General features: G+C 55.2%; 6 protein-coding genes across 6 annotated transcripts; 1 reads left to right on the top strand and 5 right to left on the bottom strand.

The window, feature by feature from the left end:
* Positions 1–186: 186 nt before the first annotated feature.
* On the bottom strand, positions 187–648 carry INS49_014733 (uncharacterized protein; the record flags this gene model as incomplete). Its single annotated transcript, XM_043175423.1, has 3 exons — positions 187–362; positions 423–546; positions 619–648. 3 exons carry the CDS (start codon positions 646–648, stop codon positions 187–189), a joined length of 330 nt encoding a protein of 109 aa, XP_043020380.1.
* Positions 649–1,245: 597 nt separating this feature from the next.
* On the top strand, positions 1,246–1,716 carry INS49_014732 (uncharacterized protein; the record flags this gene model as incomplete). Its single annotated transcript, XM_043175422.1, has 1 exon — positions 1,246–1,716. One exon carries the CDS (start codon positions 1,246–1,248, stop codon positions 1,714–1,716), a length of 471 nt encoding a protein of 156 aa, XP_043020379.1.
* Positions 1,717–1,983: 267 nt separating this feature from the next.
* On the bottom strand, positions 1,984–2,597 carry INS49_014731 (uncharacterized protein; the record flags this gene model as incomplete). The annotated part of the gene is made up of 2 exons (XM_043175421.1): positions 1,984–2,359; positions 2,413–2,597. The coding sequence occupies 2 exons, from the start codon at positions 2,595–2,597 to the stop codon at positions 1,984–1,986; spliced, it is 561 nt and encodes a 186-aa protein (XP_043020378.1).
* Positions 2,598–12,770: 10,173 nt separating this feature from the next.
* Positions 12,771–13,934, bottom strand: INS49_014730 (uncharacterized protein; the record flags this gene model as incomplete). The annotated part of the gene is made up of 1 exon (XM_043175420.1): positions 12,771–13,934. The coding sequence occupies one exon, from the start codon at positions 13,932–13,934 to the stop codon at positions 12,771–12,773; it is 1,164 nt and encodes a 387-aa protein (XP_043020377.1).
* Positions 13,935–14,394: 460 nt separating this feature from the next.
* Positions 14,395–15,581, bottom strand: INS49_014729 (uncharacterized protein; the record flags this gene model as incomplete). The annotated part of the gene is made up of 3 exons (XM_043175419.1): positions 14,395–14,661; positions 15,027–15,426; positions 15,508–15,581. The coding sequence occupies 3 exons, from the start codon at positions 15,579–15,581 to the stop codon at positions 14,395–14,397; spliced, it is 741 nt and encodes a 246-aa protein (XP_043020376.1).
* Positions 15,582–19,404: 3,823 nt separating this feature from the next.
* INS49_014728 (uncharacterized protein) lies at positions 19,405–21,907 on the bottom strand (the record flags this gene model as incomplete). The annotated part of the gene is made up of 5 exons (XM_043175418.1): positions 19,405–19,691; positions 19,794–19,873; positions 20,008–20,318; positions 20,602–20,763; positions 20,900–21,907. 5 exons carry the CDS (start codon positions 21,905–21,907, stop codon positions 19,405–19,407), a joined length of 1,848 nt encoding a protein of 615 aa, XP_043020375.1.
* Positions 21,908–21,930: the final 23 nt, after the last annotated feature.

The raw sequence follows: 21,930 nt of genomic DNA, 5'->3' as shown, positions 1-21,930 counted from the left end.
GGGCCATCTTCCTCCGAGGAATTGCGTCTGTCTCTGTCTTCCCCATCCAACCCACAGAGCGGGCATTTTGACAGGGGGGCGTGATCGGCGCAAAGACTTGCGCCGCGGCTCGATCGGATCCGCTGCCATTTGAATGCTGGACGATGTTCCTCAATGTGGCATCTGATGTCACTGCTTGGTCCTTCATCACTTGGCCTTTCCTTTCCCCTTGCTGACCTTGGCTGCCTTCTGCTCGTCGACGAAGTCCTTAATGATGCCGTTCAAGTCTGCATTCCGCCGAGCTAGGAGCAGAACATCGTCAGTGGTGATGGAGGTGCGGCCTGCATGGCGACTGAAGCTCTCCAAATCTATGGCAACATTCTCTGCTCCACTTGTCAGATCTTGTGGCTGCACAACAAGTACAGCAACTCGAGAGTGCTCACCGATCTGAGTCCAAACCATTTCCGTCAGAGCGCCGATAAACTGCGGTGTGGCATTCCTGTTGCGTCGCAGAGACTGTTCGTCGACCATTTTGCCGACTGCAAACCATAGTGCGGCTTTGAGGCGCTGTTGACGAGTGTCAGTGGGTGAGAGTGCACGACGCGTCTGAGGCGCGTGTCTAGGAAGACAGCCATTTACTGACCTCGCGAACGTCTTCCTCAGATTCATCTGCCATATTGACCCAGACGCAACCAACTTCGATAAGGGCGACAGTTGATGATATGGCCCACAAGGTACTCAAGACGATATCTCCTCCAAGGATGGCAGCTTTTTGAAAGAGTCGTCGTCGCGTTGAGGGCTGCTTGGCCAAGAAAGAGCCAAGTCCCACCCCTGGGCAGTTCAAAAGGTTGTCAGTGAAGCCCGAGCGAATCACAGGCATCCTGTTTACCTAGGTAGCTCGGAGCAACGTGTGGGGCCCAGGCCTATCGGCTTCTGTGGCTAGCGTGCTTGTCAGCCAGTGCCGAGGAAGCTGTGGAGGTCGCAAACTTCGTCAGTGCGTTCGTTCTCTTGTCCAAGCTTCGGAGCGCGCGAACTGGACTACATGTCTTCGAGAAAAAGCTGTCGAAATTCCCGCACTCCCACCCACTCCCGAATCTCCCACACCGAATACAAATCCTGACTCGCTGTCGTCTCGGTCTGGCGACCTGCTGGCAAGCTGTACATCAACAAACCGAACTACTCAACTGCGACGATCGAGTTCAAAGTCTTCCTACCACCAAACCAGTTCAAACCGCCTGTCCTCGAAACCACCACAAACCGCCCACCATGGACGGCATAACCAACCTCCTCTACATCGCATACGAGCGCTTCACGCGCAACCTGCGCGGCACCCTCGAGGGCATGTCCCCGGAGAAGTGGATCAGGATCGTCATCATCGTCGGCACATACATGCTCATCCGGCCGTACCTGCTCAAGCTCGGCGGCAAGGCCCAGATGAACCAGCACGAGAAGGAGGCCGCCGAGGCCGAGGTGGAGGCAGAGGCGAAGGCGAAGCTGTCGCCCAACGAGCTCCGTGGCCACAAGATCGAGATCCCAGAGGACAGCGACGACAGCGACGCCGAGGGCGAGGGCGAGGGCAAGAAGTCGTCGTCGTCGAGCGCGACAGACTGGGGAAAGAAGGCACGCCGCAGGCAAAGGACCATGGTCAAGAAGCTGCTGGACGCCGAGGAGAAGAGGCTGCAGGAGCTGCAGGAGGATGATGAGGATAAGGATATCGAGGAGTTCTTGACGCAGTAGGGCGCTGCTGGGATTCTGCGGTGCATCGGTTCGCGGATAGTCTCTCAATCAACCGTCTTTACGCTCAGAATTACCACGCATGGACAACGAGATGCTGGTGAAAGACGAGGGAAACCCCGGATCAATTGGCACGTGAAGAGAATTACAGAAAGGAACGAAACACTTGTGCCTTACGCCGAGGAACCTTGCCTAACCTGTCGCTATCCGTCGGAGCGCCGTCAACTGCCCTATCCTTCGCACCGTGGATTCAAGACAGCTGACGAGTCTTCAGAAAAACCCCGGCTGGCGACGCTGAGCGTGTTGTCGTTGAAGGGCAGGCTCAGTGGGGATAGGCCATGGACTCGTCCCACTTGTCCACTCATTGTTCTGCCAGGGATGCCGTCGATATACATGCCCTTCAGGAACACTCCTGGTGCCCAGTTGCGTGCTGTTATCGTGGTACGAAGGCTTTCGGAGAGCCACACCGCGGATGTGCGCGGCCGAAGACGGTTGACTCATCAACGGCCTCCCAGTCTTGTAGTCTTGGGACTCATCCCAATAATGTGGAGGATGGCGCGGTCCGAAAAACGTTCCCTGCCCGTCCCTGGGGTGCCTGGGTCCATTTTTTTCAACGTCTTCATGAGCGGTCCCGGTGGTTCTACTCCTAACAGGCATCGTCAGCTTTGCATCGGCTGCAAGTTTATGGGACAAACTCACTTTCGCGTTGTCCCGTGGTACATGTGGCCTATTTGGAAAGCGATGCTGATGACGCCAAACACGATGGTGACAAGTGTATTCAGGTCCAGGTCCCAGGGGCTATCTGAGCCTTGAACGAGGATGATCGTCCCATTAGAAGTGGCGAAGGGGATCGTATTGTTGTGTGGTAGGGTTATTGGTGCCATGTCTTGATGCCCTGGTGATTTGATGGTTGATATGGCCTTGACATGAGATGCTATGCCCCTTCAATGTTTCTATTCCCGGGCAGGAAGGGTTTTGATATCGAACAAAAGGAGTGCAGGGACTAGAGCCAATGGCGCAAGGTGGCACAGCGCGGCGAGGCCCAGGCTTTCGATGTGCAGTGGAGAATTGCAATGAGTTTTCGCTCTTGTCCACACTATATGGCTTTCAATGATGAGTAACCAAGAGACTGGATTTTGGAAATTGAGTCGCATGAATGGAATCTTTGGAAGTGGAAGACGGACTGCCTTATAAAACAATTCAAGGCCTCTGAGAGTGTGTAATGGCGTTGTCTTGAAGTCCGCACAACCACACTTGACAAGGGGCTGCTCATCCAATATAATAACTGTCCGGGCCCTCCTGCAGGCACGGGGTATATCGTAGGTATTGATAGAACCACTGAAAGCCCTCCATTGCGCCTGTGTCACCAGTGCTAGTAACATCGCGAAGACTTATAGCTCTAGCTCAGCTGATTGCTGGATCTAAGCCACTTCCCCGGGCGTCGGCCGCAGCGTCACCCAGAGCCTGGAACAGCAGAGGAAGCTGCATCCGGCTTGTCCTTGGCCGAAGTTCCTCCGGACGGTCGAGTGATTGGTCGGGGGTCATAGCATGAAGTGGAGACGAGATTTGTTCTGTTTGGACGGACCTGCCTTCTCTCACAGTATGGGACTGTCCAGAGCCTCCACCACATCGCCCGGGGAGGGGTCGAGGTCCCACTGATGATCCAGCCCAGGTCAGGCTATAGGTGAGCTATCCGTCATCTCAAGCTTCTCCAATGTGCACACATATGCCATGCTCGTATCCTTTGCGTGATGATAACCATCGCCGTAGCCTACCTTTTCTCGCCCTGCCGTAGGAGAACTCTGCACCGAACAATTATTCGTTCTTCCAATTCGGCCGAATCGTGACGCAAAACGGACTCATCACCCGCAATCTGTTGTGAGTGATGGCTGCTGAAGAGGTACCAGAAGGTGCCATCCCAATATCACTGTCTGGGACCACACGCCACAAGCCTGTTACGATGCAGCGGCCTCTGTTTCTCTTGCCTCTATGTGAGCTACTGCAGGAAATGGTGTGCATGGCATGGCATGGCATGGTACGGGATGGCATTGCATGGCACGGGATGGCAGCGCATGGTACGGGATGGCATTGCATAGCGTGGCATGGCATGGCATGGCAGAAACAGCGACTGCGGGCGGACGACCAATCAGTCTTGGGCAACCCATTTAAGTAGGCCTAGGCCCTGCTGACGAGCTACCCGGTATTCAGGTAGGCCCCGTTGATGGTCAGTCCGAGATAGGTCGCAATGATGGGCCACCCATTCGCTGCCGACACCGTGGGTATTCAGCCCCTGCCCACATCATGCCCAGACGCGCCTCGGGCTAGGGTGTCTAAGTGCCCGATCGCCAACTGGCGCAACGTAAGCAGAGGGTACTCCTAGCGCGAGGAAACGCGGAGGACCCCCGAGGCGCACTGTTCCCAGCAGCCCTCTGTTATTTCAACATTTCGGATGCCTCAGCGCCGTCAGTCAAGATTTGTCGCAACCCAGGTCTCGCTTGGGGGAGCGTTGCTTTGACCGACGTGCATGTCATGGAGTACACAAGTCGGGCCTCGTGTCGTTCACGGTAACTTTCCAGGGGCAACGTTTATTGAGAACCTGGGCAACAAGAACAATCAAGGTACTATCTCAGAAGGGTGTAAATTCGAATGTCGTCGGACATGTCGAATGGACCGCGCCGTTCGGAGCCACCAGCTCGACCTCGAACTGGTCTGGGCGACCGCTTTGCGTCGACATCCTTGTCTGACGCTGCATCGATCCCTAGCACACCCACAACATCCACCCATACCATGCCACCGTCTTGCCTGCGTGTCCCTAGGCCTGCGATCTGACACTGCAATCGTCCATCAAGCCATGATCAACCCCCTGCCTACAGATACATGCGCACTCCCATTTCACCCCCAATTTCACCCCTCTTGATTGGGCTTCATGCCAGGTTGTGCGCGTCACCGTTCATCAACATTTAACTAGCACCTGAGCGCTGGCTCCCACACTCGAGCCAGTGTTCTTTCCCCGTCCATTCTGACGTCCATACTCGGAAGAAGGCGGCTGCTCCGGAGACAGGCTTGGTTGGGAAGTCGAGCTCCGTAGATGGTTTTCTCGACCTTGGCAAATCGGACTCGGCCGAATGGCAGCCTCGGGTTCCCAAGACTCAATCTGACCTGTCCAGCGAAGTGCCCACCAGGAGGTCAGGCCCAAGTGGTGGCAGCTTGAGCTTGCTCTGCACCAGCCTGCAGCTTCTAGCCCACATGCTGATTTCACGCCTAGGTAAAGTCTCCCAAGTTGCAGGGTTAGCAGCCCAGCGACGTGCTACCAGTAAGTGGAACAGTGCGTCATTGGACCAACTCCCGTTCATGGAGCCCCGAGAGGTTAGTACGACCTCCATACAGGCATGGCGGTCGGAGTTCACAAATCTCGAGTCTGAAAGCCATTGGCTGCGAGACATGAGTTATTCTACACCTGCTTCGGCCCCCAGGGGGTGGTGATGCTTTCGCTGCGGGCTCAGGGACCGGGATGCGGGGTCGATGAGTGCGGATGGAAAGGGCAGGGAGGCCTGCGTCTTGGCCAATCAAAGGTTATCACTCATCCCAAACGGGAAATCCGTGCTGCAAAGGGTCTGAATCTGTTCAGGGCAACAGCGGGGTCTATAAACCCGGGTGAATAGCTCCCAAGCATCGCTCACGACGACAACACAGTTCCAGTTGGCACTGTCCAACCATCCCATGCCACATGCCATCCATACCATACATCCCACCCTTTCCCTCAACCTCCTGCACAAGATCACCATCCTGCTATGGCAGATGGCCATTGACATCAACACTGGCAGCCGGCCCAGCCGGTCCAGCCGCCGCGTGTGAACAGTGTCCAGCAACAGCAGCAGCAGCAGCAACAACAACATCAACAACAACAACATTAGCAGCACAGGTCGCAACCGCTGTGAACATGTAGTATTGGAATACAGACAAATGCAAACATAGACATCAACAAGAACACCGTACACATCCTCCAGCGAACAAGTATGCTATGTACATTCCCACCATCTGCCTTCGAGTCAATCAACAGGCCCTCTAAATCTCATATCCTTGACCCAGGTACCGCGGACTCTGCTTGTTGTCGTAACGGGACAGGTAACTTGCACGATCAGAATACTCCGGCGCCCCTCCCCGTTGACCTCGGTTCGAATAGTTCTGAGCTTGCCTCCTGCGTATAACGTCTGGTGGAGGCGGCACTGTGCATCTCCCAAACATTCTGTCGGGTTGTCGTGGATATCTGGTGGGAGGGTTTTCTACTGGGGGTGACCATTGCCGCGGACGCATGCCTTGCGAACACCCTCCGCTGCCGTGCGACGGCCGCGTCTGGCCACGCTGTGGCATGGGAGCGTCGGGGGGTTTTGAAGACCGTCTCCGTGCTTTGTACCATGTTGTTCTGCAATGGCATTCTTGTTCTACAGTCACATTGTCAATGGCATCGCCAAATGATCTGGCTGCAACGTGGGGAGAATAGGCACTGGCTTGTGTGGCGTCAGGCGGCTCTAGCTCTACTTACATCTGCCTTCGTCCATAACAAATCTGCCCTGCTTGGAAGATGAGGCCGAGTATGCCAAATATAATGGTGACCGAGGTGTTCAAGTCCATTTCCCAGGGACCATTTGGGTCTTGCATGACGGGGACGGTGTCATTGGGGCCAGAAAATGAAAGAGGAGCATCCCCGCGGGCAAATGGGGCCATTGGTGGGGTGTTATCAACTGACTGAGAACGATCTAATGGACTGCGAGGGAATCAAGAGAGAAAGAGAAAGAGGACTGCATTGGAGGCAGTTTTATAGACTATAGTGTTCAGGAGCCTGTCTTTTGAAGGGGGGCGAATTTAAACTTGGCCAGTGCCATTGTGGTGACGGGGAGTTTGTAAATATAGAGGGAATGGGGGATAAGGGCGTGGGCCGAGTTTGTAAGATGTGGTATGTCGTAAGTGCAGGAAACGGGAAGGAGGTCCAGGCTCCACTGGCATGGCCCCCCTGTTGCATTTCTACGCTAGCGCTAGGCCGAAAACCGTACAGCGTCAGGCTCACATGAGGGGCTATCCTGGGTTCTGCGGGACATTTGAGATGGCGGGGTCGCACAGCCCCTTGCCTTGGGACACAAGCCCTGATTGGCGGCCTTGTCATTCAAGAAAACATTACTCTGTGCCAAGTCCTTGTATTTCACTCTAATGTGAGCCAATCAGCTATTCTTGCCGTTGCTGCCGCAAATATTCAGTCGTGGACGGATGTGTGTCATCAAGTGCATGCATTCCAGCTGGGCGCGAGGTACAGCAAGCGGTGGTAAAGAGCGAGCAACCGACATTTTGCACCTATCTAGGTATGCATTCAACACACGTTTACTTCTTCCTGTCGAGGCGTCACTATCTATAAATCCTCCCACTGTGAAGTGTAGTACTCTTTCGAGATACGAAGAAAGGTCACAGTATGTACCACGCGCCTGGTGTACTGTGGATCTTTACAAATCCGGTGGATGACCGCCAATGGGAGTCCAAGGCTCAAGGTGGTGATTATGTGACCAGAGGATGGTCTGTTTGCTTTCAACTCGTCACCCCGTTGAAACAACCTCGAAGTGCACGCACGGTTTATTTTTGGTCCCATAGCTCTAAGGAGTATCGGTTCTTCAGCCAGGAATGATACTCAAAATGATTTATCTCATTCTACGTTAAGTCCGACGTAACTTGGTACCAGTACGATCAAATGAATCGCCTGCTCTTCACGCTTTGACAGTTATGAAGTGGCAACCTTTCCGTAAACAAGGCTATCCAAGTCCTTTGTGACTTACCCGTGTTTTTCAGAGATCATCTCATTACCTGTAAATAATGCCTCTCTCACGTTGGCTTGGCCTGACAGTTGACAATGTGCGGATTCATAGAATTTATATACTCTTGTCCAGTTGTGACTCGAAAAGGTTTCTATTACGAAGGGCTACATCAAGAGATACAATCTGATGTAATTCATCAACATGTCGCAGAACACTTGCGCATTTCTCTTCACATTCGCCAGGGCCAATGTTGTTGTGAACCACTCCTGTTCCAGATATCCTCTACCTGTATTCCCTCAGTGATGAGCACGATATCAGAATAAATCCAAAGTTCAACGCAAGCTTACACAAACATATGGTGATGTGGATGTACCATAACTGGCTCAACTGGTGCCTGTCCAGACAAATTCCCGAGCCATTCACTATTTTGTCGGCGATACCCTCTTCGATGATTGCTGAGGTGACAAGTCAACGTTGGAATTCCGACATTCCGCACCCGAGGCCCCCAGTATCCACTCACGCTTCCCAGGCCGTAAGTTGTCCCCAGGCAAAGTAAACGTTTGCCAGAGAGCTGAGAGCACCGACCAGTCCAAAGATGATGGCCACGAGCGTGTCGAGACTTAAGGACCACGAGTCATCCAAGCTGCTTGCCATTGTGACACTGGCGTGGGTATGGGCGGATATCCTATTTTTGTAGCACACTTGAGGATTCCGCCTGTCTCCGTCGGATTCTTTGGCTCTTGTGTTATTACTCTAGTGGCAATATCAGGTCGAGGCCTGGGTATTCGACATGACTAGTGGGTGACTTTCGGTCTAGAAGTCTGATTGCAGTGGCCTTGGGGCTCGTTCGACGACGCCTTAAATTCTTTTGGTGGCTCTACTCGTGTCTATGCAGTGGAGGCCGGGAGGTATGATCAGCAATAATGCCCTTGCCTTGAGCGTGAACTTGCGCAGGCAAAACGACAGGACTGGGATTGGGACTGAAACTGAAGGTAAATTTTGTCTTGATGGAATGTCCAACGATTAGGAGAGCGGATTCTTCAGATATAGAAAAGACTGAGCCGCCTACTGCAAGCAAGCGTGACTCTCTGACATACGTGATCGCTGTGACATTGATGCCGGCGGCAGAGTGCCTGGGGTCCGAGACTACGTCGGTCAGACAGTGACAACATAGGGCCAGTCTTCAGGATGCTGCCAACATCCCACCTAGTCCCAGGTGCACTAATCAGAGGACGCGTTAACGCTGCACGATAGAAAGCTTGGCGCCAGCTGCAGGTTGGACAACCTGTGCCTCGCAGTTGGTGTCCCTCCCCGGGTCGCCAAGCAAGACCGATCGCCCGTGCTGCAGCCATGTTGCCCGGAATCAGCAGGGCCTGCGTGTGGCTATGCCATGCAGTCCAGGCGAAGGATCGGGGATCACTAGGTACGGCGTAGTTGGGATCTCGCGTGCCCGCGCTTGTTCAATGTTCAATGTTGGGTCAGGAGGTGATCCGCAGCGGCAGGCAATCTCGTCTTTGGCAGGGCGAATCGGTCGTGAGCAACCATCGGCCCAGACTACTAGTACAGTTGCATTCTTCTGGCGTGGATCAAGTTCTCCCTGAATCCGAAATCCCCATGTTACTGTTACTCTTCGGAGTGTAATCAGACCGATAGCTGATATCAGTCTAAAATCTCACCTCTATGTGCCCGTTGGACTGGTCCGTAGCGGGTGGACATTGCCTGCCACGCAGTTCGGTCCAACGCTGAAGTTCCAAGGTATCACGAGGAGCTGTGTCTGCCTGCACCTAGCTCCAAGAGCGAAACCCCAGCACTTGAAGGGATTGAACTCTATATTTTTGGTGAGAGCGTAGATGAGATTCTATCGCTTTTTAAGCCTGAGTTGGCCGCGAAGACAGCAACCAATAATGTGACAGCTGTAACTAACAAGGAAGCCGGTGCTACTTAGTGCACCTTGCAGGTCAAGACCATCGACCGAGAAAAGCCAGAACGGAGCAAACCCCAGGCCTAGCTAGCACCAGGGTGACCACAACCCAGCCCAGCATCTTCACTACGTAAAGACCATGATATCAACTTGAAGTCCGTAGTACCATATGTTCCTTGGTGGTCTTCTCAATCATGAATTCATGGTTCACAGTCATCCAGTTTGCATTGAAGACATTTAAGGTTTGAATGAGGTGTGAAAGTCCGGACGTAGCAGACCTCCGGAAAAGCTCCGGTCTCCAACGGTCTCCAACGGTCTCCAACGGTCTCCAACGGACTCCAACGGAGACAACGTGCGGGAAATGCGGGGCTCTTTTTTCGGAGGTCGGCGCGTTGGCGGGAAGGCAGGCCCGAGTGCTTCATTAAAGTGGGTGCATTAGTGGTGGGGATTTTGGACCTAGACCATAAGAAGTCGTCAGCCACAGCAGAAATTCGAGGCAATCGTTCACCAGGCCGAAAGGAAGCATTCGTTCCAGTCCGATGACCACAAGAACCACATACATTCGATGTTTGGACATGGTATGGATCGCTGGAAGGTGCCCGTCCATCTTCAACGACTTTGCATGCCTGGTCGGTCTTCAATATAAGTAGATGTCTTAAAGATGCCGTGGCAAACACTGAGTGAGCTTAATAGGCAGGCTTACATAGTCAGCCATATTCATTGCAGTGGACATAAAAAAAGAAAGCTTCCCGTTATCACGCCATGCATCGCCGCAAGCCTTCCCAGGTGCCGCCTCCAGTGCCCAAACGCCAGAACTTCATTGTTGAAATACGATAATTCCTCAAACTACTCATGAGTCGTTCCAAAACACCAGTGTTTGTCGTGAAATAGGCTGGTACCCAAGCAAACCTCTCCCCCATACTTCTTGCATACCTCTCCTTCGTCGACGACGAATCCTGTGCAGCGTCAGCATTATGGGTGAAGTGGAAGCATGGCTTTCCCTTGGACTCACACCCGCACGTGATCGAGTTGTTCCCAAGCAAAGTACAAGTTGAGGAGTGAAACTCCCATGCCGAAGATGCCGAACAATATTGAAACCGAAGTGCTCAGATCCAAGGACCACGGACCATCTGTGCCTGATGCCATGATCACGCGGTGGTGGTGGTGGTTGTAGTTGTTGTTGTTGACAAGCGTGTGGAGCGTTGTATCAACGATGACTTGATGAGTTTTTTAAGGGTGGAAGTGGCATGTAATTAGATGGGACAAGCAAGTAGAGTAGTGGCATTTTCTCTTGATCTGTTCTACAGACTCAATGGGCGGGATTTCTTCTGTGTTATATACTGATGTATGAACGGGGAGCAGCATGGGACACAGGGCGACAGACAGAGAGAGAACAGTGCCGATGCAAGAAGGTCCAGCGCTGTAGGGTGCTGAGTTAGAAGGACATTCAGCGGGCGAGTGCCTGGCCACCCAATCAGAATGGCAAGCCGCGAGTCGTAGACACTCCCGGCGTGGCTGAGCTTGAGTCGATGGGGGCAACTGGATTGTCCCAGAGCCTAGGGCCCGGACGTACCTGGGTCAGAGTTACGGCGCATACCTGCACGAGACCGGCTGCGGCATCATTTCATCGCAACATACAGACTCTTGACAGTTGGGATTTCTTGCTATCCCCTGTAACTGTTAAGAGCTTCCATATGTTTGTATGTGATGCATTATCATGCACGCCAGTGGCATCGACAGGATCGCCGCAGCCGCCTCCAGATGTCCACGTCCACTTTCAGCGACTTGCAGCCAGGCCTCAGTCACGATTGGCCATATCGCACTCCTACCAACAGGCCGGCCTCCTTGCAGGGCAGCCTGGCTGCAGCTGTCTGTCTTAAACGAAGTGATGCCCCCCCCTTGTCGTTTTAATCACGCTCCCCCCTCTGCATAGAAAGAAACAGCCCTCTCCGCGCATATTTATATAGCATATACACCCCTTTCTTAATTTTTAATTATCTCTTTTATAATTACTTTTATAAGCTATTTTAATACTTAATAATAAAATAAATACTTATAAAAAAGATATAAAGAAAATATATAAAAGGTATAAAAATATTATATAAGCATGCTTAGTTGGAGGAGGGCTTAATATGCGTTAACGTTACGTGGGCGCACGCGTGATTGGCTTTTTTTTCCTATGCAGAGGGGGGAGCGTGAGTCAAAACGACAGGGGGGGGCATCACTTCGTTTGAGACAGACAGAGGCAATGCACACACTCACCTTCGCACCCACCCACACACGCGCGTGAGAGCCGCTGCGAGATCGTGCAATGAAGCAAATGCGACCGTATCTCGAGTGTTACCTTGAAATCCTGCCCCAACCGGCCATAGGTACTTGCCCTCGCGGTTGGTGATCGGCCCGTCAGGTGGTCCTATAGGATGGATGCCCTGCACCTGCCGCGTTTCCGTATATGTAAACGACCCCGCGGAGCAGAGGCGGGCAAGCTCATCATGCCCACCTGTGCTTTCAATGACAAAAGCGCCTTTAAGCCAATTGCGATACGACAGCTGACAAAAAGATGGTCCAGCCGGCCATAGGTACCTGCGTGCCCGGTGTGCCTGCTCCTGATGCTCTCTCCCTTCCCGAGGCGACGGCATCCCATGCTGGGCTGGGCACCTATTTCCTTCCCCCAAGACGCCGAGAAATGGCAGATCGGGACACCAGGCTGGGTGGTTGAGACTGCCTCAATCGAGATCAAGTCTTACGTGGGCCAGCCATGCCTCTCTGTGCGATCCCTCGAGGAGCGCCAGAAGCTATTGGCCCTGTCACTGTTCGTTAGTCGCCTGCTTGCTCCTGGTCTGCCACCACCCAAACCTTGGCATGCCACCATGGACACGACAAATGGCACATGGGTGTTTGTGCTCAGCTGTAAGGCAAGTTTCTTTTCTTCACACCCAGAACCTGTATTCTGCAGATTGTGAATTGACCACATGCAGAGCTATGCTGCAGAGACTGTACATTTACGATACGTGGATCTATTGTCTGTAGACCTGTTCTTATGCTACCGTCTCAGGCTAATGTGTTTGTATTTCTAGCCTTGTCCTGCTCAATGCACTGCTTGGTAGTGTTTGTGCCATGGATTGTTCATCAACACCAATATATCACGCAATAATAACATCTTCAACAAGTCCAAGGTATCAGACAGTCTCTTACATGTATCATTATGGTTTTGTCTCGTGTCGTTATTCGTTCCACGTCATGCCTCATTTCATCTATTCTTTTTTTGACATCAAATGGCATCATACTTTCATTTTCACACCCGAGATTTCCTTCATATAGAGGACCCGACCCACTGACTAATAATAATCCAACCTTCTCCTGATCTGGTCATCCAGGAAGTCTATCCCATCGTCCCTCCTACAAGCCCGCCGGAACACCTCTTTCATCTCAGGGCTCGCCATCTGGCACACCGTAGTTTCCTCGAAGGTCGCTGGCTGCTGGTAAAAGTTCCGGACGACCGACCGCCGCTCAGAGCCAGTGACCGTGTTAGCGTCGATATCGGCGACCAGCTCCGGGTACACGACGTCTAGGAAGCACTCTTTGCAAACCGTCATCTCCGGGACCGAGGCCATTGTGTACCACCTGGCGTTGCGTAGGGGCTCGTCACGGGGGCATTCCTCCACCTTGGCCCAGAAATTAATGTTGTCCGCGAGGCGCTGGACATCCGGGGCTGACTTGGTCTCCACTGCGACATCGTGGCACTTCTCGAAGACGTCAAAGTACGTCAGAAAGCGGGTCCGGTTCGGCGTGAAATGCAGGCTGCATCGGCCGGGTTTCGGCTCCGCCTGCCGGTCCTTGGAGACGAAGACGCCCATCAGGCTCGGGAACAGCGTCTCGACCGCCTTGGCGCAGGGGGTGCACACGCGGAAGTCGGTGATGCAGCGCCGTGTGTCCGGGTCAATGATCGAATACCACATGCGCGTGACTCGTGCGTTTCCATGGCAAGGGACCTTCTCCTTGGACAGCACGTCTGAAACACCCTGGATCAGTCGTAGGTCAGTTCGCCGGTATTTGCGTGTCATCAGCCAGGCGATTCGGTACCACGGCGAAGTCCCAAGATCGCATGAAACCTCTCTGTCCCTGGAGCGGTATGGTGCCTGGAAAAACATATCGCGGAACTCAGTGTGGTAGAAGACCTGCTCATAGCAGGAGAGGCAGATAATGAAGTTGTCACATCTTGGCAGCGTGAGCCAGTTTGTATATCCGATAGTCGGTTTTTTCATGGGGCAATCCGGCAGGCCGGGGTTGGTGCCTGCGCTGACGTCCTCGGAGAAGCGACGATACGACACAACCGGTGGTTCTACATTATTCGCGCTGTGTCGAGGGGAAACGCGATTCTGGTCAGGGTCAAATGGCTCTGGCTGCCAATAATCCTTCGCGTCGTGAATCGCCTCCAAGGAGCCCTGACGAGAGTAGGCTGGGGATGGCGGCATCGCTTGTCTCTTCCGGTCATCCATCATGATGGCCGCTGGATTGGAGATGTGAGCAGGAACGGACGCCGGCGTGTTTCCTGGTTTGCTGGTACTCGTGTTGGACCTGACACTCGGTGTCCGGGAGGCGGCTCTGGGCCGATTACCGGAGCCACCGACTGTCAACCGCGAATGCGCTCGAGGTGAAGAGTCTCCTGATGACAACGGGGACACGGGCCTGTCGGTTTCATTTCTGTGCCGGGGTCTAGCAGTGCTGAAAGACGCGGTCGAGCTTCGGGGGTTGTCCTGGTAGTCGTAGTCGGGCAGGTATGCCTGAGATGACTTGGGGGATGGCAAGGGCGAAGGAGGTCGTGACTTTGTCTTAGAGATTGAGGTTGGTCCAGGACTCAGCAGACTCGGACGATCTCCCGGGTTCAGTATAGACTTCCTGCGGTTGTGGTGAGTGCAAGACCTCCTATAATCTCGGTCCTCGTCACTCGAAATCCCGTGATCATCCTCCCGAGGCACAGACGGGCGGTTGTTGTAACTGGATTTCCGTCGGCTCAGCTTTGGCTGTGGCGTATGCGATCTCGCCGGAGAAAGGTCTCTGCGGGTCGATCTTGGTGGCAATTGACGCTGGTCCAGAGTTGGGGATGGCGGGCCGCTCCTCCTCGCCCGGCCGGACTGCTCGGTCCTGTAGGAGCTGTTTCGCTCTGCCGTCCTTCTCGACTCCCTTGGTACATCCATAGCAGAGTGGGTACGTCTTTGCGCTGCCGCGCTGGTCGAGAGAGGTGATCTCGCATAGCCCTCGAGCCCCTTTCGATCAGCAGAACTGGGTTTCAAGCCACTTGCTGAGCCTCGGGGACTTGTGCCTTCAGAACCCGAGTTGAAGTCCCAGTACGCCCTGTCACGGCCCTTGGTGCTGTGCTTGATGACGGGCGACAAGAAGCCATTTACAACGGGCCGTGCTGATTCTGGGTGCGGGCTGAAATAGTCCCGACTCTCTCTGGGTTTCTGGTCAACACAGGTTGCCGATCTGGCTCTTTGCAAGTGGGATGGAGTCTTGGACCGCGGAGGCGGCACGTCGGTCTCTATTCGAGGCAATTCAACCCTTGATCTGCGTCTCTGGATCTCTGGCCGCACCGCTTCATCTGCCTTTCGGTCAAGCGGAATCTTGGTGTTGGCAGAATACTCCGTGCGTGGGGTCGAGACAGGTCTCTCTTCAGCCGCAGTGTCGGAGAGACAGGCATCGTCTGTCTCAGACGGTGTGACGAGCACATATCGGCGCTCCGGGTTGAACTCAGGGACGGGAAGGATGATGGGATTCTGCTCGACATCGCCCCTGCACTTGGGCTCCTCGTCGATTACGCCCACAACAGAACTGCCCTGTTCCTTGGCGATCGACGCAGCCTCATCTTCGACGCTGGGAGGCGGAGGGAAAGGAACACGCCGGGCCAAGAAGGTGGAAGACCTGTACGATCTTGGGCCCTTTGGGTTCAGAGGCTCTAGCTTGGACGACTGGTTCGCTCGGACCGGGTTAGACCTGAGGAGAAGCAACCACTGTTAGCACTCGTAGCAACCAGGATCCCGGCCGACAGCTCAACGGCTACAGAAGTGCGCTTACAATCCGGGATTTTTAGCTCTCTGGGTCCAAGTGCCTGTAGACAGCAATCTTTCGACATCTGTACTTCCGACCATGCTGAACGATGGAGGGAGATGAGTGTTGAGGGAAGCGAGGATATCAAATCAGGAGAACATCGTAGAAGAGGAGGGGTAACGGCGGCCTGGCTGGCACCAAGAATGGGATTGCTTGGCGAGTTGGGAAGCTGCTCTTGCACGGCTCGGGGAAGGAATACTGTAGTGATTTGTCCAGGACAGGCTCTCGCTCAGAGCAAAGCGGCAGCAGATGGAATGTTGTTGAACTGTCTTGAAACCCGGCGGGTCAGTGTGTGGCGTTGTGTCGTATTGTGTTGTGGGGATGAAAGACAAAGAGGTCGTCAGAGTATTGGGTTTGATAGGCGCTGGCGATCTGTGTCAAGGATAGGACCAGTAGAGGGGCACAACACCGCCAGTTGGATCTCCGGGGTAAGCGTTGAAGAAAGGCAATTGACTGGGGCAAGGGCGATCTGCAGTGGGGTTCCCTGGGGTTCCCTGGGGTTTTTGAAGCAGAACGAGCAAGCTCGGAAAGAGGCTATGCTATGCGACGCAATCCAATGCCGAGATAAAGGGAAGAGGAGAGGGAGGAGAGAGAGAGTCGTTTGGGCAGCAACATGCGGATGTAAATACCATTTGTGTGGTGCCACAAGCGAACAGGACGAGAGAGCACACAGGACGAACAATAGTTGATTAATCAAATGGGCTGATGAAACGGAATGCGGTAGGAACGCCTTGGAGGGACAAGTACGCACTGGATATTCTCATGGGTACGAGTCCTGCCGTTTCTGTGCTGCTCCTTCCTCTTTTCTCTCCCTCCCTCTCCTTCCCTCTCCCCCGGTTGGCCCTCCGCTCCACCACCCTCTGCCTTCCGTCGACTCTCCCATTTAGGTGTGACATCAAATGCTCCACTTAAAGCTAACAGCTTGCATCCCGCCACTGCAGGCTCAGCCGATCAAATGTGCGATTCATCGAAACGGCCTGGACTTCAGCTTGTCCTGTCCTGCTTGACTGCAGAGCAAACGCATCTCGACCGATTGCCCCTGTAGCCGGCTGTGGTCTCGTCTCGTCTCACCTCACAATTTGCCCTCCTGGCTTTTTTCCCCCCACACGCCGCAGGTGTCCCCAGCAATGCCTCCCTCCGCCAGGTCACCATGTATATGTAATAACAATTTACGATGATGGCATGCGGCGCGTGTCGGCCTCGTGCGAAAACGGTCACGACGAGACGACGAGTCAGATGCTGGCTTGGACAGTCGCCTCATCGGCCTGCAAGTTGGGCTATCAGACCTGCAGCGCCGCATCCATCGGTTCCTGACCCGTGCCCAAACCGAGGACCGAAATGGAACAGCAATGAGGATCTCGAAGATGATGGTGGAGGGGCAGAGGGCCAGAGGGGCCCAGAGGGGTCAAGTCAAAGTGCTCGGCACATCGTGGTGGAGGGGGTGACAGACAGGGGAACTTGTCCCCAATGCAACCTTGGGAACCTTCGGAGAGGGGCATGGCGGGGCCAAATCGACACCTAAGCTGCGAGCTCGAGACACCCAGCCCAACTTTTTTGGAAACAGACGGCCCTCAGACCAATCAGTCGACCCTGTCGCCCTGTCTCACGATGCGGCCCCAAAAGATCTCGCTGGCTGGGACTGGGGCTGTCGCTCCCGGATCGAGGAGCTGATCCGTGCTCGCCACCACATCCGGACGCCAGCAATCTAATCTGGCATTGGCACTGTCGACTTGGACCCGACGGCGGCGATGGCCTCAACGCGACAACGACGACACCGACTTTCCTATGCAGTGCCCACGCGACCGCTGGCGTCAATGTAGCCCACCCTCCATCACGTCTCTAACCTGCCACACGGATCCGCGACAACCAATCCCCTTGCCCAGCCATCTTGCCTGCTGACCACGCCCCAAACTCCATCTCGCTCCGGGCCTTGCCTTCTGGCACCCTCGGTAAGGGAGCTCCTGGCGTCAATAAGTGGTCTGAATAAGGGAGTGCACATCCCTTACGGTCTCCCAATATCTCTCGGGCAACAAGCCAAGGGAAAGGCCATTGGACCGACGTCGCACCTGTGCGTGGTCCGGAGGACACAAGCTGCCACGACGTACAGCTACTCGCACACAACCTCTGATATGATGGTGCGCCAGCAGAGCGCGTCTACTACCGGTCAATCACAACAATAAGCCCCGGTGCCAAAGCCTTGCGCAATAGGTAAACAGCGAGCGGGGGACCCCATCGACTCCGGACGGTTGCTTGCTCAATTGGCGTGCGATGATGTCGGTCAGGACATCAGAACATCGGATCTCGATTGATTCTCACATGGCCGATTCTTAAGGACCGCTCCGGTCATGACAAGCGCAATGCCCCTGCAACTCAACCCGCTGTTACTTACACAACGGTTCGACCAGGCTCGAGTCACCCATACCCTCCATCATAGGCTCGACGAGAGTCGTAGGTGCAGCTTAGATTGACCTCCCAAGTACGCTACCAGGCTTTTCGGCGATGATCTGACGCAAGACGGAAGAGGCGGTGGCCCACATTATGTACAGTGCAATGCTGCATTCTCTTCCTCGTCACAGGTTAACGCGGGAGGCAAATGCCACGACTCTACTATCCAGACATCTTTGCAATTCTGCTTCCACGCCACTCCAATTACGAGGGCCTTAGGCACCGAAGTGTATGGAGACATCGCCAGGCCTCGAACGGCCCTGAAGATCGAGCTGCAGCAAGAGTGGACTCTCAGCCATCAGCCCATACATCCCAAATGTGCAAACTGTAGGACCCCACGAGCGACACGACCTTAGTGCCGGTTCCCGAGACAGAACCTGTTGGTCGAGACTACATCAGTCTGGAGGTGAGAATATACTGGCTTGCCCTTCCGCTTTCCCAGCCTGGCAGTTTCAGACGTCCGACGTGCCAACGTGTGCGACGGCACGTTTCCATGTGAAAACGCGTTTTTGCCTCCGGAGAATTATCTGCATAGATCGCCGGTCGGATCTTGTCGCCTCACATATTTTTGTTGCCTTGTCTGCTTGTCAGGCTTGCTTCGCTTAGTCCTGCGTCGTTACCCAATGTTACACGAATGGGCGGGTCCCCCTTTCAAACTTTCAGACTTCATGCGATGTTGATGTGGCCGAATGCTGGTGGCCTGAAAAAGACGGGACCACCCGAGGGATCTGGCGATAATCGACATTGCATGTGGCCAAAGGCAGATGCAATGCTGGTGCCGGTTGAACTGTCCCCCGGCGATCTACAATGCACTCTACCATCTTCGGCAAGACAATTCCGCGCTGTTGAACATCTCCAATGAGTGGCCAGGCGTTGAAAACTCAGTCTTACCGTTTCTCCGGGCTCGGAAGTACCTTGTTTCCCTTGCAGAAGCGCTGGGGGCAGCCGCATGGCGCTCTGCTCGTTCGTTCGCTATGCTCTCAGCCACCGACTCATGATTATTTGTACAGATGTAGTCAGTCTCGCTTTCTTGGGGTTACATAGAGCCCGGTTGGGTCCACCGAGACGCGAAAAAAAGACCGTCATGACGCTGCGGTAACAACTGCGAGAAAAAGTCGGAGGACCGCGGCGGCCACGAAGTGCGCGGCCACACATCAAAACTGCAAGTCTGAGGAGGGCTAATATCCCAGCTTGTTCCGATTCACGTCAACGCGCAGTGTAGGCCGTCCACATGCTGCATGTGTACGTGGGATGGGCCACCCTTTCGGGCATAGCTGCTTACGCTGCCACCAAAACCATCGCTCACTGACGCGGACGTAAGCTGCGGCTCAAGCCACGAGGAACGATTCAACAACAAAAGGACAGACAATTGCGCCCGGCAGGCTAGATACATCCGAAGCCATCACCCATTTTCAACTTCTAATTAGCCCACGGCCAGCCAGACCTCATAGAGAAAGCGCCGACCCCCGAGCCAACCACAAGCACTATGGCAAGGCCCTGGAATGGGTCGGTCACTACGGCCCGCAGGATGAGGAACGCGCTGACCATGCTGAAAACCACAGGGTTTCCGATCCAAGTGCGGTAGCGAGCTGGGCGGCTGCTCCTGGAACGGTTCGGCAAACCACTGTTGCGGCTGAGGCCGTTTTGGCAGCGGCTCGCGTCGTAGTGCTCGCGTGAGCGCATGAGGAGCAGCCCAAGCACGGCAGCTAAAAAGCACGTGCACTCCGCCAGCCCTGTCCAAAGGTTGAACACCAGCTGTCAGCCATGCCAGTACGCCAGCCAGGCGGGATCTGTCCCTTCAAACATACCTATGAGCACCACGAGGCCGTTGAAGCTGCCTGCTACGATGAAGAAGGCTGACAGGAGGCCGTTCAGCAGCATTGCATATCTGCGAATGTCGTGGGTCAACTTTGCCCAAGGCTAACCGTATCAAATCCTAAATTCATTTCTTTTGCTTTCTACACACGATTTCTCCCAGGAAACGAGTAAAAGTCGGGGCAGGGCAGAGGAGAAGAGACTCACACCGGGACACCTCTCCTCCAGCGCAACTCCCTGGTTGCCTCGGCGAACCAAGTCACACCGATCTTCAGAACAGAGAACACGGGGCGCTTCAGGCCAACCAGCGCCTCCTCTAAGTAGTCGGCCTCGTCCGCCTCAGACCTGCAGTGCAGGTTCGCCAGGGCCGCCGGGAAATACCCTCGGTGAGCTGCTGCGACACAGAGCCTGGACGTAGCAAACACGTTTGCGTTGAGGGCACCCTGGGCCGAGGCGGACACCACGACAGAGAAGACGACTCCAGCGGCCGCAGAGTCTAGCGTGCGTTGTGCAAACTCCTACGCACGTTCACCGCAGTGCCACATTAGCAGGTGGCCTTGCTATCGTTGGGGTGACCATGTGTAAGAAATGTCTCCCCCTCCCATGCCTGCTCGCCCGCGTCCCGTAACTCGTGATTGCCAAGCTCTCGCCCGCGGGCAAGGAAGCCTGCGTCATCCCAAGTAGTCGGGCGAGCCGCCTCGCTGCCCGCTCGTGTAGGTGGGCCGATGCGGATGGAGCACGGGTGGGCGCAGGATCACTACGGGATGATGGTGAATGGAGGGGCAGGGGCGTCCTACGTACCACCGCGACTGTGCTGCTCGTCCGAATGACCTCGAAGGGCAGGCAGATGTATATAGCAGCGTTCATCAGGCTGAAGCCTGTCATCACCGTGATCATGGCGCCGGTGATGACGCGAGGGAGGTCGCGCTCGGGTTGTGCCATGTCGCCCAGCACGAAGCCGACCTGTTACGCGTCACGTTGTCAGAATGGTACCATCATCCCCCGTCTCGTCCACCGTTGTCCGATGTGAGCGGCTCAACGTGGCCCCGGGGCCTCGACCAATTCCCTTTCGGCGAGTGTGAGGGTGATTTTCTCGTACCGTTTCCCAGCCGCCGTAGCAGAACACGGCGCCAAATGTAGCCGTGACGAACTCCCCGAGGAGCTCCCATGCCGGCGTCTCCCGGTCCGCCTCAGACCGCCCGAACCACCCGGTCTCTGACGCCGGGACGCCACCGGCATGCCACCCCGTGACCAGGGCGAAGAAGCCCATGAGGATGATGCTCCCCAGGGCGGACAGCTTGAGCATGAGGAACACGTTGGCCGCCTTGGCGCCGGACGTGGCGCCCAGGCAGTTGACCACCGTGAGGGAGCCCACGCATGCCAGCGCCGTCAGCCTGCTGGCGAGGGGCGAGAGGCCTCCCCCCTCCGAGGAGGGCGAGGGGCCTGGGAGGAACGGCCGGGCGAGGTAGTTCGCCGCGATGGTGCTGATGGCGCCGTTGGCGGCCGGTTTGGCGAGGAGAACCCACGTCCAGGTGAAGACGAAGCCGGCGAGCTCGCCCCTTGGTCCTACTTTGTCGTGATTGTCCACACTCACTGCCGTCGCCGATGGAATCAAGCACCCCGCCATATCCGGGTCTCCCCGGGCTGCATCGTCCTCATCCCGCTCACCCCCATTGGTGCCCTCCTCCTCATCTTCGTCGTCGTAGCCCCTCCTGCCCCCACCGCTACCATACGCGACCCGCACGTACTCCTGGATGCCCCCGTTGCTCGGCGCCCTGCACCCCAGCTCGATGAAGCTCGCCGCGCCGGTCCACACCAGCAGGCCTGCGAGCAGCCAGACCAGCAAGCCCGCGCCCGGCGACGGGACGGACTGGCTTACCTGGGTTGGGAGGGTGAAGATGCCGCTGCCGATCTGCAGGGCTATGACGAGGGCGAGGCCGTTGAGGAGGGTGAGGGGTTTCTTTTGGGGGGTTGCTGGGGTGGTTGAAGGAGATGAGGTGATGAGTGGGCAGGATTCGGTGTCTGCATCTTCGTAGTTGGTGGTCGTTGCTGAGCCGGGTGGTGAGTTCTCTTGGATGCTGCTGTGCGGCAGGATGTTCTCACCCATGGCTGGGGTGAGGGGGATACTGC

Source organism: Diaporthe citri (genome assembly GCF_014595645.1).
Source record: "Diaporthe citri strain NFHF-8-4 chromosome Unknown scaffold_8, whole genome shotgun sequence".
Taxonomy (NCBI): Eukaryota; Fungi; Ascomycota; class Sordariomycetes; order Diaporthales; family Diaporthaceae; genus Diaporthe; species Diaporthe citri.
The sequence above is the reverse complement of the archived record's forward strand: the minus strand, read 5'-3'. Positions and strand labels throughout refer to the sequence as shown.